General features: G+C 63.4%; 1 protein-coding gene across 3 annotated transcripts; it reads right to left on the reverse strand.

The window, feature by feature from the left end:
* Nucleotides 1–8,503: 8,503 nt before the first annotated feature.
* LOC111161821 (cell division cycle 34) lies at nucleotides 8,504–16,010 on the reverse strand. Of its 3 annotated transcripts, none has more exons than XM_022525809.1 (5): nucleotides 15,820–16,010; nucleotides 12,969–13,055; nucleotides 12,754–12,851; nucleotides 11,828–11,878; nucleotides 8,504–9,079 (listed from the first exon to the last, which is right to left on the reverse strand). In XM_022525809.1, the coding sequence occupies exons 1-5, from the start codon at nucleotides 15,994–15,996 to the stop codon at nucleotides 8,866–8,868; spliced, it is 627 nt and encodes a 208-aa protein (XP_022381517.1). In that variant the 5' UTR covers nucleotides 15,997–16,010; the 3' UTR covers nucleotides 8,504–8,865. The 3 variants fall into 3 exon arrangements, with proteins under 3 accessions (XP_022381517.1, XP_022381516.1, XP_022381518.1); XM_022525808.1 differs by having other exon boundaries at nucleotides 11,828–11,962; XM_022525810.1 differs by lacking the exon at nucleotides 8,504–9,079 and adding an exon at nucleotides 9,086–9,435 and having other exon boundaries at nucleotides 11,828–11,962.
* Between the last annotated feature and the right edge of the window lie 6 nt (nucleotides 16,011–16,016).

The raw sequence follows: 16,016 nt of genomic DNA on the forward strand, positions 1-16,016 counted from the left end.
CCGGAGCGGCGGCAGCCGTGGGGAGGCGAGGGCAAGCCTGCGGACCACGGGGCAGGCTCGGGGAGGCAGCGACCGGGCAGAGGTGGAATGGGCTACGGCGAGTTCTGGAGGAGAGAGGCGCTGGGTCCTGCTGCTGAAGGGGTTCTGCTCTCCGGAGATTCTCCTGCGCACCTGGGAGCCTTCGAAAGGCCAGAAGCCCCAGCCTGGGGGCCGTGGGGTGGACAGAAGGGGGCCGAGAGCTACGTGCAGAATGACAAGGCAAGCAGCCAGCTGGCTTCCAGTCCCTCTGGCCTGGGTGGAATTCCATGGCCCCCGTCCTGCCCTCGCCGGGCTGGGCTGGGACAGATCTCGTGGCAAGTATTCCGGCCGCCAGGTGGTCTCTGCGCGTTTGCAGGATGCAGCTGTGCCCCCCCCCGAAGACCCAGCGTTCTGGCCCCCCTCCCTGGAGCTGGAGAAGACTTCCAGGATCATTCCAGCAAGGGTGGCCAGATTTAGCAAGTAAAAATGCAGGTTGAATTTCAGATTTTAAAAAAATCCGTGATTTTTGAAGTGTAAGCCTATCCCATGCAGTATCTGGGGTAGACTTACACTGAAATGTACCTGTTCTGTATCTGAGACTCAGATGTAAGTGGGTGTCCTGTCTTCCACCTGGCGTCTCTGACCTGCCCAAAAGCAGCCCTGTTCCATCACCTGTTGTCAATTCCCTCACTGCCCTGGTCACTCTCTGACCTCATGTCCAGCCCGTGCTCCTTGCCTCCTGCTCTTGTCTCCAGCCTGCCCGCCAGTGCGTGGGGGTGGGGACCAACGGCCACTCCTACCTTCCGCAGGTGCCCTTCCTTGCTCCGTCCCCCACCCTGGCCTCGGAGGCCGGCTCCCTGTCTGGGAGGGGCCCAGATTCCAGATCTGGAAGTCTTTCTCAGACAGAACTGCAAGGAGACAGCCCTCCTCTCTGGGCTGTCTCTGCCACTTTGGTCTGGGGATGGCAAGAAGCCCAGACCCTGATGACCCTCAGGACTGGGCACCCCAGGACCTTGGCTCCAGCGTCTCTGGCCCTGTGTCCTGCCTTGGAGTCCTGGGCAGGCCGTGCCAGGCTGTGTGGTGCTGCTGGCTCCCTCCTCGCCCCGCGCTGGCCGCCTCCGGGCAGAGGCCTCTCCTGGCCAGCCTGTGTCGGGCGCCCTACACCCAGGATGCCACCCCTGCCCGGTTCACTGCATTCTGCTTTTTCTTAGAAAACTTCTCCAATTCATGGAACAGGAGAGAGAAGAGGACTTTGGATTTCTGTGCTGTCGCTCCCATCTGTCTGCTGCTACAATGTCTCCGCTTAGTTGTTACGTGCATTTTTCTGAAAGGGGGAGCTTTGAAATCCAGCCCTCTCGGAAGGTGACTGAGGGAGAAGGGGGCAACTTATGTTTCAGGTGTTAGGGAGCCCTGAGAGGGGTTCGGGCAAAGGGGGCTTGTCATCTGCTGTGTGTTCTAGAGAGATGTCTGGGCCACCGAGGGGGAGGGGCCTGGGAGGGTCCGCAGTGGGAACGGGCAGGGGACAGGGTGTCAGTGGGCTGAGTGGTGCCCCCCAGAACCTATGAATGGGGCCTCATTTGGAGAAAGGGTCTTGAGATGAGCTCGTCCTGGATCAAGGGGACTAACCCAACAACTGGTGTCCTTCTCAGAGGCGCAAGACAAGAGACACAGACACCCAGGGGAGACAGGCTGGGAAGAGGGAGCAGACCCGGGAGGGATGCGGCCACAGGTCCTGGGACCATGCCCGGAGCCCAGGAGCTGGAAGGGCCAGAAGGTTACTCCCCAGAGGCTGCAGCGGGCACACGGGCCAGCCCTCCTCAATGGTGGACTTTTGGCCCCAGAGCCGTTGGAGCACGATTTCCGTTTTTGCTTTGTTACTGCCGGCCACGGGCTGGGGAGCTGCTGCAAATCCCACACCTCCCTTTATGTGGACTTGACGGCACGGGGGCTGGGGCTGGACCACCCGGGGGCGCGCAGGGGTGCTGAGCAAGGGAGGCCCCCCGGGATATGCCCAGTCTGCGAGGGGGTTCAGCCTCTCAGCTCCGAGGCTCTTCACTGCTTAAGTGATATTTTCTCCTGGAAGATGGCAGCTGCCCCCACTCACTGAGCTGGCTACCCTCTCAGGGCTCCCCAGTGGCCCACGGGCTCCTCACCCGGGGTTGGCTGGTGTCTTTGCCATACTGGGATCTCAGCAGGGCTCTTTCTCGCTCAGCCTTTCGTTTTGGCGAGTCCTCCAGCTCCAGCGTTATGGGGATGGTGCCCCCCACCCGCCTGGCTCCCCTGTGGGTTCTGCACACGGCCCCTCCCTCCCTCCATGCCTCTTCCCGCCCCCGTTGTCTGCCAGAGCTCCTTGGCAGGCACCCCCCTCCCTTCAACCCTAAGACAGGAGAGAAAGGGTCCAATTTGAGAAGCTTAGCGTCGTGGCGAATTAATTCTGGATCTGTGCTCCAGTCCGATCTCCCTGAACGCCCTGACTTCAGCCGCTTTCCAACCCTCGGGCCCCACGCTGTGGGCTCCAGTCTGTTATTCTGGGGCAGACCCCCAGCTGGCCAGGCTTTCCTTGAGGCTCATCTGTTTGCTGAGCACCGTGCTGCCGTGCCCAGGCGCGAACCCCACCCTGCCCCTCCCCCCAACACCACCACGGGTTGCGGGATGCGTGGCTTCATCGCCAGAGCCCAGGTCCCCTCATCAGTCAGCTGTGATGAGGACCTTCCCATCACAGGGCACCGGGGCAGGTGAGCTGGTGTTTTCCATGGGGTGATGAGTGTCATGTCTGTGCTGGTGTGAACGGTGCCCGCCCCAGTCTGTATCCAGATGCACCTTAGAATGGGCCTTTATTTTGGAGCAGCTGCAGGTGACTGGGTTAAAAGAGGTCACACTGGAGCAGGGTGGGTCCTAGCCTACGGCTGATGTCCTCATAAAAGGGGAATTCTGACAGACACAGGGCAGAGGCCACGGGACCATGGAGGCGGCACAGGAGGGGCACAGCCACAGGCCGAGGGGACGCCTGGAGCCCCTGGAGCTGGAGGAGCCAGGAAGGTCCTCCCTGGAGCCTTGGGAGGGAGGGCAGTCCTGTGCACCTTGATCTCTGACTTCGTGTCCCAGAATGTGGGAGGATAGGGTCTCATTGTCCTGAGGGCCTGCTTTGTGGCTTTGTCTCTCCTAGAGGGAGTGGAGTCCTACCCTCCCGTGGAAGCCAAAGGGAGGCCGTTTGACACTGTTGGAGCTGGCCCTGGGCAGTCCTGAGTCCCCAAGCAGTGCGGGCTTTTTCTCAGTCATGCTGGTGGCCTCCCACTCCCCTGGGGACCTGTGGGGGCGCCCTGCAGGGCCAGGAAGGAACAGCTGGGATGGGGAGATAAGCCTTTCTCCCTCCACACCCTGCCCTGGTCTGCAGCCAGATGGAGCCAGGCCAGGATGCGGACAGGATGCTTCCTTCCTGGCCTCCCTGCCTCTAAATGGGGTTCTCCCTCGAGGGCGTCACAGAACAACACAACCCATGGCTTCCTGCAAAGCGAGGACGGGCCACGGTGCTGGTGGGGGCGTGGCGGCATGCCAGCGCTTCTGTGCAGGAAAGAAGTGGCCAGAGCAAAAGGTCCCAGATGCGCCCAGCAGCCGAGCTGAGGCACAGTCCGAAACCCGCCGGCTGGTGGCTGGAACACACAGGTCCCCACGCGCGAGAGCATCCCTGGCCGCCGACAGGAGCGAGGCCCCCACACACACGGTCCCGGGGATGGACCCGAGCCCATATCGCCTGGGGAGGGAAGCAGACACAGAAGGGCATGCGGGGTGTGAGTCCACGAGGGTAACCCGCCCAGAACAGGCTCCTCCACACACGGGAAGGGGGCTCATGGGCCCCAGGGCCAGGGGGTGATGGCTGGTGGGGACGGGGTTTCCTTCTAAGGTGATGGAAAGTTCTAGAATCTGGTGTATCTGCAGCATGGGAATCGCATCTCAATAAAGATGTTACCAGAAAAACAAGAGGAAGAAGATACTGAACATCCCTGCTCAGGGTCTCTGTGCATCGCTGCCTCTGGCCCAGCCCCCGGGGTCCCAGCCTGGAGCCTGTCCCGGGAGCAGCAGGCCCCTGATTTTAGTGGCCTCCATGAAGAGCCTTCCGAGTGCAGCCCACTTCATCAGCAGGGAAGCCATGGCCCGTGCATGGCCACGTGGCCCATGGAGAACAGGAGTGGGGTCAGAGTCACACAGGTCCACACAGTTTATTACGATCCATCAGTCCCCCTCTTCCCTGCCCCACCGTCCTGCAGGGAGAGTTCTGCCGGGCAAGGGCGTGGCATCTTCCCCAGGTGTCAGGTCTGAGGCTGGGGCCCCAGTGGCTGGTGATTTCACGGAGACGGAACACGAGGGGCCAGAGCACAGGCATGGGAGGGCTGACCCTAGAGCTGCAGGGAAGGATTCAAGCCCACTGGCCTCTACTGTACACCGGGGCCCCCTGAGTGCCCCTGCCAGAGACTCTAGAACACAGGTCACCCCCTGTGCCCGCTGGAGGGGCCCTGAATCTGGGGCACAGACCCGGCCCCCACGGCCACATGGGCCTGTCCCATGACTCCCCACCTCCTTCCTTCATGTCCTCCTCACACACTTTGCTGCTCCTTCCCGTCCCAGGGCTTTTGCACATGCTTCATCTGTGCCCCGATCACTGGTCCTGGAGTTCAAACCCCAGCTTCCCCACAGCTTATGTGACTGGCAGCTTGTTTAACATCTCTGGGCCTCCGTTTCTGCATATGAAGAATGGCCTAATGCTAGTGTTGACCTCTGGGACCACCCCACCCAGAGAGGGGAACATAGGGGGCTTGTCTGGTGGCCCCCGGCCATGGGCTGATGCCCTGCGGCCAGGCCCTCCCCGCTGGTGCTCGGGCACCTTGCAGGGAGTGAGGCGGCTGGGCCAGAACTGGGCCTTGTGGCTCTTCTGTATGTCTGGCACCCGCAGGTCTAGCTCCCGAAGCCCCCAGCTGGCCACGCTGCGCCATGCCAGCACCGCCACTGGAGCCAGCCGGGGGTCCAGCTGCTGGAGACGGGAAGGGGGAGGGGAGGGGAGCAGTGCAGGATGGGGGCCTGGGGTGCAAGCCACGACCGCTCCCAGCTGCCCCCAGCACCATGAGCACACGGAGGCAGCTCCCCAGACGAGGGGCCGGCTTCCGTGCGGGACTCGGGGCTGCCGCCCCGACGTGGGAAGGAAGGCTGGGGTCTCAGCACGCAGGAATCCCCTGAGCAGCCTCAGCAGTGGCAGGGTCAGCGTGTGGGCGGTGGTCCCTCCCCCAGCTCCTGTCTGGCCAGGCCCTGCCCCTCCTGTCACCGCCCTAGACTCCAGAACGTGCGTCTAGAAGTGCCAAGCGCTGGCTGGAGCCCCTGCCATCCAGGGACTAGGTCAGAGGTGGCGTGGGACCCCAGGCTGCTGTCCTTCCACCGTGGGAGAGTCTCTGATCACGTGGCTTGGGGGCAAGACAGCAGGGTCAGGAAGAAGGCAGGCTGGGGGAGGGGCCCCCACCAGAGCGCCCGGAGCAAGCTGTGCCGGAAAGACTCCGGCGGCCCCAGGCCAGGCTTATCCTCAAAGGCCAGGCTCCTGCTGGGGACGCCTGTGCCACCCCGTGGGCCAGCTCTAGGCCCGGGGCCAGGTGTCCTGAGAGACCCGGCTCTGTGCAGTGGCAGTGCACTTTGTCGTAGCCTGCAGTCCTTCCCCAGGGATCCCCGCAGCCTCGCACAACCCCACGGCCCCTGCGGGTGACAGAGGGGGTGGAGCAGGGCGGCTCGCTCCGTGGACACCCACTGTAGGTGTACAAGGCCTGCACCCCGGCCTCGCACAGGTGCAGGGGCCATGTGTGGGCAAGGAGCAGGGGGCAAACTTACGACCCTGCGACGTGACTCTCAAGCTGTCACCTCCTGGGGAGAGACTGGGTTAGGGCTGCCCCCCCAACGCCCCGCCTGCTATGACCTTCCTGCCCCGACCCCTGCCATGACGACCTCGGTTGTTCCCTCCCCTGACCCCACCTCCTGAGAGGTTCAGGCTGATGGGCGGGGACAGCTCCCCCTCACAACCCTGCACCCTGGCTCCCACTCCCGGTGCACAGGCCCCCAGGGCTGGCAGAGGGGATGTGGGGTCCCCATGGTGCTCAGGTGGTCTGATCTCCTCCACGGAGTTCTTCCAAAGCAGCTCTCACTCTGCTGGACATGGAGCGATTAGGGTGTCCGCCTGGATGGTCCCAAGGGGAGAGGAGTCCCTTGAAAAGGAGGGCCGCTCAAAGGCGGCGGAGGCATGTGGCTGTTGGCCTCCCGGCTCAGGGCACATTCAGTGTCTGGGACCACACAAGCTGACTCTTCCCCAGTCCTGGAGGCCGGCGCGTGGAAATGGGCCTCCCACGGCCAGTCAAGCTGTGGGCAGGGCTGGCTCCCCTGGAGGCTCCAGGACAGGACCCATGTCCTTGCCTTTTCTGATTTTCAGAGACACAGATTCCAATTCCGGGAGTAGGATACAGACAGCTCTGGAGCTGTCACTCTGCTGCTGACCCTGGGGGAGATGGTCTGGGCAGAACCTGGGCCTGGATCCCACTGTGCCTGAAACCCGTGGCCTTTCACTCCCAGAAGCTAATGAAGTTCTGGCTCGGGTCAGTTTGAGTTGGGCATTTTGCCCTTCGCCGAAGCAATCACTATAAAGGATAGCTGGTCACAGGAGACCGCAGTACTCTCCCGTGTGCAGGGACTCTGGAGACAAGTCACCAGCCATCTTTTCATTTGGTGGCGCTGGCAAGTGAGGCCAGGTGGCCTGTCTTCACGCAGGAGGGTGTGTCAGGCCAGGGATGAGTTCAAGAGAAACTGTATTTACAGAGTGTTCACGCGTCCTGTCCAGCGTGACTGTAGCCGCCCCAGGACGAGTGGCCTGGCCGGCATCTAAACAGGTGGCGCTCGGAATCTCAGATCAAGGACGAGACATCGTCTCATACGGAGAATGTGTCCCAAATACCACACAGGACACACACACGCTCTATTTTCCACAGAGCGTAAAAAGGATTTCTCTTAAGTTGCTACGTAACCGGGCTCCCTGTCTCTGTCTCGCAGCTTCCAACGCTCAGATCTGACACTGGCGCCACGAGTCCACGACAGGCTACAGCATTCGGACTGAGGCCTCAGGTGCCATGGTCAGACCTGGGGATGCAAAAGCTTCCGTGGCAGCTCTGTGGGGGAGGATCCGAGGGGCAACGACTCCCACCAAGAGGTGGGTCCGGGTCCCCTCCTCTCGGGTCTGGCAGGGCTCGCCCACGCCTGCGTCCGAGTCTGTGCACAAGTGATGCCCGTGGCCTCCGCGTGGGTGGACGTGGCCTTGCTCGCAGCCGCTCTCCCTGGAGGCCGAGCCGCTGTGAGGAAGCCCCAGCGCTAGGGGAGGCCACTGAGGACGCCTGCGGGCCCCCCAGACAGGGCGGGGCGGGGCAGGACTCCCCAGTGCCCATCCCCTTCCTGACCGGCTCCTAGTGCGGGGTGCCAGCCACATGGGGGTTCACGGGAAGCCCGACCCCAGCCCAGGGTCCTCCTCCTGGCAGGAGGAAGTAAAGGGCAGATGCGGGTCTCCTGGCCTCCAAGCCACTGGATGCTGAGAGGGCCACACACCTGGCCCCCACTCAGGAGTCTGGACCCCCGGGCGCCCCGAGGCCCAAATTAGGAGCTGGGGGAGGGGAACGGGTGTAGCTGTCACAGGCCATACTACTCCTGTCAGCTGAGAACACCAGCTGCGAGTCCCATCCAGAGGGGCCCTTGCCGGGCCGGCACTGCCAGCTCTCTGGGCTTAAGAGAAGCCAGAAACCAAAACAAGTGGGTGAACCCTTCCAAGTCAGGAAGCCACCAGACCACAGGGTCTCACAGAGAGTAGCACCCACAGGCCCGAGGCACACTAGTGGGGCAGGGGAGAGACCCTGGCGAGCGGGCTGCGGTGCGGGTCTGACTGGGCTCGCCCCGGACAGCCTGGCTCCTTCTGCCCAGCTCCCTCCTGCGTGGGGTCAGCCAGGCCCAGCCACGGTGCCGTCAGGCCGGCCATGTGCCCGTCTGACCCATGGGGGACCTCGTCCTGACTATGCCATCTGATCCTGAATCTGGGCCACTCTGGACTTGTCAGTTACACGGAATGAAGCCAAGGTCCTGGGTGACAATGGCACGACGCAGGTCCCGTCGGGGCTGCCGGGGGGGGGGCCCAGGGGCTGGCAGGGAGGCGGCTTACTGCCCCAAGGCCCCATGGGGTGGTGCGGGCCAGCAGCACGTGCTCTGCCCCAAGCCGCCAGGGTGTCAGTGAACACGCAGCCACCTCCTGCCCAGACCCCACATCCCCGCGGTGCCCCCAGCGTGTGCGTCCGGGTGCTTGCAGGCCCCTACCCCTGCGCCTGGCACGAAGGGTCACAGGCACGTGGGCCTGTCAGGATCCAGGGGCCTGGTGACAGACCGTTCTCTGCAGTCCTTTGCGGAGACCAAGGAGAGGTTGGTTCTCTAGCTTCTCATAAAGTTGTTTTATTCAGATTCCAAACAAACCAAAGCAGAGAAGAGGTGACCACAGGTGAACCCGTCCACGCACAAGCTGGGAGCCCACGGCTCTGGCCCCGGCCAGCAGGAGCCGCGGACGGGGGGGGGGGGGCCAGGTTCCTCAGGCCCCCGCTGCCCAGGCTGTCCCAACCTGGCAGGCGGCCCTCCCCGGGAAGCAGAGGACCCAGGACACACGTGGGAAACGAGGGCGACCCCCAAGAGCAGACCACCCAAGGGGCCAGGCAGCACCCCTCCCGCGAGGCAGTCTCGGCGCACACAGTCCGGGCCTGCTGAGGTAAAATCTGTAAGTTTATTCTCGGGGTCGTGGTGTCAGGACTCCTCATTGCCAGAGTCGTCCTCATCGTCCCCGAAGCAGCTGTCGGCCTCGGCCTCGGGCTCCCCGTCCTCGTAGTAGTCGTCATAGAAGAGGTCCGAGCCCTCATCGGGCGCCGGGGCCTTGGTCTTCACACAGTACTCGGCCAGCGTGGTGGGCACCTTCACGCCATCCCGCTCCGCGTCCACCTTGGTCCCCAGGACCTGCTTCCTGGGGGAGAGATGATCCTGTGGGCTACGGCTCTGTGCCCGTCGGGGTCCTTCAACAGGAGCCCAGCCCTCAGGAGCTCGGATGCCGCAGAGAAGGGCCAGACAGGGGAGGGCCCACGGCACACAGGACCCTGGCCACCAGAGATGAGCGGTTCCGTGCGACGGTCAGCACCCATGGGAGGCGTGCGGCCATGCTGGCCGGGACAGCATAGGTGCACCAGCAGGGATGGTGGGTCAGGACTGCAGCTGAACTTCCCATCCTGCGTTCAGTGTCTGGGCCACCGTGGCGCCCACCACACACAGAGGGCCGGAGGGACAGGCAGACGGAGGCGTGGGGGCAGACAGGGAGGGCCAACGCTAGGAGGAAAACGGGGCTCGCACTCAGCCCAGCGCACTGGCTCCCCGGGCACAGCACAGCTCCCGAGGTGGGGGACTCCCACCTAGAGCCCGACATAGGGGCACAAACCACCCCCAGACGGACACTCTGCAGGGCCAAGGACAACACATCCTGTCAACGCACCTGCTGGCAGAGCGCGTGGGGAACATGGCTTGGGGGGGGGGCGGGTGGGGGGCAGCAGCTCACATCCCAGCCTCCCTCACGTGGGCACATGTGAGCGGCCTGCAGAGCCACAAGGGATAAAAACAGTCTGCTCTTAATTCTGGCGCCCCGTGGGCGGTGCCTGGGAAAAGAACTGGGGCGAGGCAGCGTGGGCAGGACCCTCAGGAGTCCAGCCACACAGGGAGGGTCCCCCCCGGCAGGAGCCTGACTGGCACTCCCGGGAGCCACCACCATCCCGGCTGCTGCTCATCGGCACAGCCCCAGAGCTGGTACCACCTGGCCTTGGGGGAGAGCTTTCCCGGGACAACGGGGGGACAAGGAACCGTGGGAAGGGGCTGCTCTGCGGGCACGGGGTCACCATAGGACCAGGTGTGTGCGTGTGTGTGCTGCTAGGGGAAAAGGCACTTGGATCCCACGAGCAACCCTGCACCCATCGTTCAGGCGCTGCTCACAGAAACCACCACAGACCCAGCAAAAACAGGCCAGAGCCACCGAAGGAGGACGTGGCTTCACTCTGAGAAAAGAGAAGCAAAATCAGCAGAAAGCGGAGCAGACACGAGGCTCCTGGCGGCGCTCTCCCCCATCCAGGTGCACCTGGTGCACAGGGACCCAGGGGTCTGCAGACGACAAGGAGACGGACTAGCAGGGTGGGGGTGGGGGACGATGGCAGACGCACAGCGTGTGCACGCGTGTGCGTGCGGGAGGCCGGCCGGTGCAGACGGGCCTCCAAGGTCAGGCAGAGCAGCAGCTGCGGAAGGTGGCCGGGAGGGTGGGGCGGGGGTGGGGTGCTGGTCTCAGGGCAGCGGCACGTGCGGGTGTCTGCAAGGCCCCACCTAAATGGTAACTGTTCGGTGACCTGCTAAGATCACGGGGCTTCCTTTTTGTTTGTCTGTCACGAAGGCGTCACCTCCTCACCCGCGAGCTCCTGTAGCTTTATCCACACAGCACTGTGCCAATTTCAAGGGCACAGCGGTGAGTTCTGACACACGGATGTCCCGTGGCACCGCCCCCTCAGCCCCGGGGGTCCCGCTGTGCCTCCGAGGTCCTGCTTCCACGACAGCCAGGCATGCCCCCGACCCAGGGACGACCCTGTGGGTACATGCCAGGACTGCGGCCACAACGTTCCTGCGGGTGCTGCTGGGGACGCCGCCCCCGCTCCTCTGCAGTAAACACTCAGACCTTGACCGGGGTCGTAACGCAGCTTTGCGCAGACCTTACTCCTCTTTCTAGGTAAAAAGTACACGAGTTTTTGGAAAAACCGAACAAAGGGTTAAGTTCGTCCCCCACTGGTCCGTAAAGCGCATTACAGAGTGACAATGGACAATGGACACAGAGCAGCTGACAGGCCAGAGAAAAGGAGGTCAAGCAGCTCTGGTGCCCGAGCCCTGACCCACGTCTAGCCCTGGTCCCGCACGGTCCGGAACTGCATTCCTTCTGCGGGGGGCTTCTCTGCAGGGACCGTCACTTGCTCATCACGGGAGAAGACCAACACGAGAGCTGGAGGCTTAGTCCTGCCCGATCCCTACACAGCACGCTGCTTGTAAAACCAGGAAAAACATGTACTTTCCAAAAAAAGAAAGTGATTTTCTAAACATGCTAATACCATCATCTTTTTCTGCCTTTACAAAATAATTTGAAGTTTCAAAATTACAAATGCGAATGATGTTCACCGCAGGAAATCATGAGGAAAAGATACAACGTGTTTTTACGTGGGAAAAACACGTTCCCCCCCCCAAAAGAAAAAGCAGGAAAGCAAAGTTGAGGGCAAGAGCTGGTCTGGGAAGGACTCGACCACAAACCAGCCCCATCTGGGGGACACTGGGCATGGGACAAGCAGGGGCTGGACCGCCCAGGACAGGCGGGAGTGGTAAGACCCGGTTCGAGCTTAGGGGTGGGCCATCAGGCCGGACCACAGGTGCTTCCGGGGCCCAGACTCCGCAGCACAGGGCTCAGGCGCCACGAGCTACACACGCGGCAGACACACGGACCACGTGCTCGTAGGACTAGAGCCTCCCACGTGACACAGAGAGAACGTCCATTTTCATAAAAAGAGTGGGGTGGGGGCACAATGAACAGAGGGAAAGGGAAGAGCCAGTGCGCTGGCCTGAGCCTGGCGGGCCACCCCCCAGCGACGGGGTCTCCCTCCTGAGACCACTGCCTATGGGCAAACCGCAGGCGTGCCAGCCTCACCTGATGATGTCCGTGTACTCCCGGTCCTTGCCTTTGCTCTCTTTCCACTTCCTGTACATCACAGAGGCGTCCACGTTGGCCGGTGAGAAGGTGTTAGGTTCGTTGAGGAGCGAGATGACACTCAGCAGGATGGTCCTGGGTGTGTGGGGGGGGGGGGGGGGGGGGGGGGGGGGGGGCGTCAGCCGGGGGGGCGCGCTCTCTGGCCACACCACCCCCAGGAGCCAGGCCTAGCACCACAGTATTCGTGGACACACCCAGGAGCCAGCACCCGCCCGGGGAACCCCTCAACTCCCAACCCTGTAAGTGACATCGCTGCCGCTGGTTTCTGTCTCAGGCCCCTGGGAGAATAAGGGCTGATTCCTAGCCCTGCCCCGCACGCTGGCCCAGCCTGGGGAAAGGACACGTGTGAGCAGCTAGGACCACCTTCATTCCACATGTCCCCGTTCCCAAGGCATCCTGCAGGCAAATGGGTCCCTCCATGGCACCAGTTTTCATTATGGCTTGGGCTGAACTAAAGACATGCAGGCCAGGAGGCAGGGTGAGGGGCTTGGCCCTGAAACAGAGGTGACCGGCCTCTGTGGAGGGACTGAGGAAGGAGGACAGGTGGGGGAACTGTGGGAGAGAAAACATGGACCTGAGATTCCCAGTGGCTGTTCCCAATGGTGGATGGGGCACGGAGCGTCAGGAAACGAGGGGAGAGGGTCTTTGGGGCCCCCAGCATCCGGGCGGGAGGACAGTTTGGACGGACTACGCAGTACTGCAGGGAGTCACGGCCTTGAGAGCAACAGACACACATCCTCCCACATCTGCGTCCCCAGGCCTGGCCAGCTTCGAGCAAGCCCCACAGGAGCCGAGTCGGGAGAGCTTCTGGGGGACAGGGGTCCCTGTGCTGCGCAGCCCCTCCAACAGGGCCTGTCCAGCCTCACCTGACATTCTGGGTGGGGTTCCACCGCTCTGAAGGCAACTCCCCGCTCTGGGGGTCATCAACGGGGGGGTGGAGAATGGAGATGCACACGTCCCCTGTCTGTGTGGGGACAGTAAAGGGGGTCAGTGCCCACACCACAGCCCTTTCCCATCAGGCAGTGCAGCACCCCCCCCCAATAGGGAGACGCTGGGGGCGGGGTGTGTCTGGCGGACTCACCTCGTAGATGTTGGGGTGCCACATCTTGGTCAGGAACCGGAAGGCCGGTGGGGAGTAAGGATAGTCGATGGGGAACTTGAGGCGTGCCTGGGGAGGGGCAGAGAGCAGGAGGCTCAGCCAGTGCTGGCTGCCGTCTGGGGACTGTGCCCACGGACTTGCAAACGAGGACATCGGCCAGGACAGACACCCCCACCACGAGAGGGCGGCCTGGACCCTGCCTGCCACACACTCAAAGGCCTCCTAGGCCTATTCGGGGTCACCTGGGCTGATCCAGGCCTCCACCCCGATGCTGAGGAGCAACTCTAAGGGCCATTCTCTCAGCGCAGCCCTGTGCAGGGACCGGGAGCCAGGCCCCAGGGAGCGTGGCGGGCTCAGGTCAGCACACAGGTTGGTGGGGCCCTGGGGGCTCTGCACCCCCAGCATGACGGCGGACTCCCAGGGTCAGTTTCCAGGTTGTGGGGAAAGTGAAAATAGACGCGTGTTCACTGAGCGGTCACTCCCAACACCTCTGCGGTCTAGGCCCCGTGGGAGGAGAGGAGTCGGTGCTGGACGGACGGTGCTGGACAGACAGCTCTCCCGTAAGCGTCCATTGCAGGGGGCCAGGAAAGCAGACAGGAAGGTCATGGGGGAAGACTGGGAAGGGCCTCCCGCCCAGGTGACAGACCTGCTCAGGCCTCAGCAGGTAAAAAAGCTTCGTTTGCTTGTGTAAGCCCCAGTCCTGGACATCACGATGCCCGGCCCAGGATCCTGGCGGTGCTCCAGGCGCTAAGGGGTGAGCCTGTGTGTTGGGAGCCAAAGCTGGGCACCTGTGCTACAACTGTCCCAGGCCCATCTTTGGGAGGTCACTCTCCAGGGCAGGGGGCACTTGGGACATTTAGGGGAAGCCCTTCTGTTCTGGGGTGACCACGCTGAGATCCAGGAGGGAGGGAACTCGCTGATGATTACAGGGCAAACCTAGAACTTGGAACCTGCCCTACAGGTTTCTAGGTGAGGGCCCTGAGAACAGGTGCGGCCTCGAGGCCCCCCGGCACCAAACACCCACCGAGTCCCACCGCATCCTATTTCAAGCGTCCCCAGGGAGGACTTCACTCCTGAGCAAACGGGGCCCGGAGAAGGGAAGTATCATGCCCAAAGACACAGCGAGTTCACGGAGGAGAGCCCTGAACTGCTTCCCGCTGGCACCCCCTTCTGTCCACCACCCTGCCAGAGGCCCACTGTGGGTTACAAGGCCAGGCTAACGAGGAAGACGCGGCGGAAAATGGCTGGGAAGTGACGGTGGCCCTTGGGTACTTCCCAGCCCTGCATTTCCTCACCTCCTCTCCCCACCCAGTCCCACCCAGACAAGAGGACACAGTGGGTGACAGCCCCCACCCCCACCCGCGCCGCCAGGCCACGCTGGCTTCGTGGAGGACAGGACCTACAGCCGATGTGTCTGGAATCTGGCAGTCCCTTCTTCTCTAGGCACATGGGGTGAACCCCCCTCCCCAGTGCCAGCCTGGAGGATCTACCCACAGTCCCCGGCAACCAGATAGTGGGCCAAAGTCAGAAACCCACACCCTCTCCTTCCAGATCCGCCACCTCACTTAGCCTCCGGCCTGCCTGGTTTCAGGGTGCGAGTCCACATCCCGTGGTGTGTGAGCGGAGACCTTCTCCTTACAGCCTCAAACAGAGCAGAGAGGCTGGGAGAGGACCTAGTCAAACTGCTGGGGGATCCACCCCAAACCCAGTGCGTCAGAGTGGGCCGGTGCCTGATGTGGAGCCCAGCCCAGGGCTGTCCACACTCACCCCCTGATCCCACCCCAGCACCAGGAGAACCTCAATTCAGGAATCAGCCCCCACTGACCAGGCTGCTCCCTTGTGGCCACTGAGCGGGCTCAACTAAAGGAGCAGAGAGCTGTCCTGGGAGCACCACCCTCGGGGCTGTGCAGCCTCTTGGCCGGCAGGAGTGGGGTGGGGTGGGGTGGGGGTTGTTCCAGGCTGAGGGCTCACTCCCCAGCTCTCATGCAGGGAGACCCCTTGCCCTGTGCCTCTGGCTCCAAAAGCAAAGCCTTGCAACCTGAGAGAGTCCCTCCAAGGCCGCGTCTGGGCTCCGGTGGTGAGGTCAAGAGAGCTGCCGGAGTCCTGGCCGGAGTCCTTTGTCACACTCGTCGGAAACCCAGCCAGGCCCAGGCACCCCCCGCCCTGCTCCCAGCAACGACAAAGGAGAACTGCTCTGGAGAGTGGGATCTGGGCCCCTAGTGGCCACCTGCTCCGCGGTGGAACCCAGAAAAGCAGGCCGGGGAGAGAGAGGGGCCCAGGGTCCACCAGGGCGCAGGCTGTGGTGTGGCTCTCGGGGACAAAGTGGGCGGTGGCAGTGACAAGTGCAGCCCCAGGGCCTGCCCGAGAGAGCGGGTTACATAAAGCTCGGGATGGAGCCAAGAGGTCCTGACCCGCTGCTATCAGGAAGGGTGGCCGCTTTCCAAGCAGGCCCCAGCTGGCAAGGCCCCATCCGGGCCTTTGTCGGCGCCCCGGCAAGTGGCGGCGCAGGCCCCCCAGGCTGGCCTCCCTCCCGCTCTCCCCCAACCCCGTGGTCCCCAACAATAGGGCTCGCCAGGCCTGGGGAGGCTCTTTGTCTCCTCCGGGCAGGGGGCGGGGAAGGCAGCTGAGGGCCCGGGTCTGCCAGGGGCTGAGGCCAGCAAAGAGCCCCACACCCGAACCGGCCGGCGGCGTCCCCGGGGCTCCCCTCGGGGCTCCTGGAGCCAGGCTGGGGAAGCGGGGGCTGCAGCTGCTTGCCAGGGGCCGCACGGACAGAGAGGGGACCGCCCGAGGGGAGGGGCCCGACGGGAACCGGGGCCGCGAGCCGCGGGCTCACCTTGAAGTAGCCGCCCTCGTAGTAGGTGTTGGGGGGCCCGAAGATGGCCACCTCCCAGTTGTACAGATCACCCTCGTCCACTAGGGTCACCCGGAAGCCCTCCACCGGCTCCTCCTGCAGCCCCTTGAGCTCGAGCAGCAGCGCCTTCTGCGAGCTGGGCACCAGCGGCCGGGCCATGGCGGCGGCGGCGGCGGCGG

The sequence above is a fragment of the Enhydra lutris genome, unplaced genomic scaffold (assembly GCF_002288905.1).
Source record: "Enhydra lutris kenyoni isolate GAN:26980312 unplaced genomic scaffold, ASM228890v2 scaffoldscaffold86, whole genome shotgun sequence".
In the NCBI taxonomy this organism is placed as follows: domain Eukaryota; kingdom Metazoa; phylum Chordata; class Mammalia; order Carnivora; family Mustelidae; genus Enhydra; species Enhydra lutris.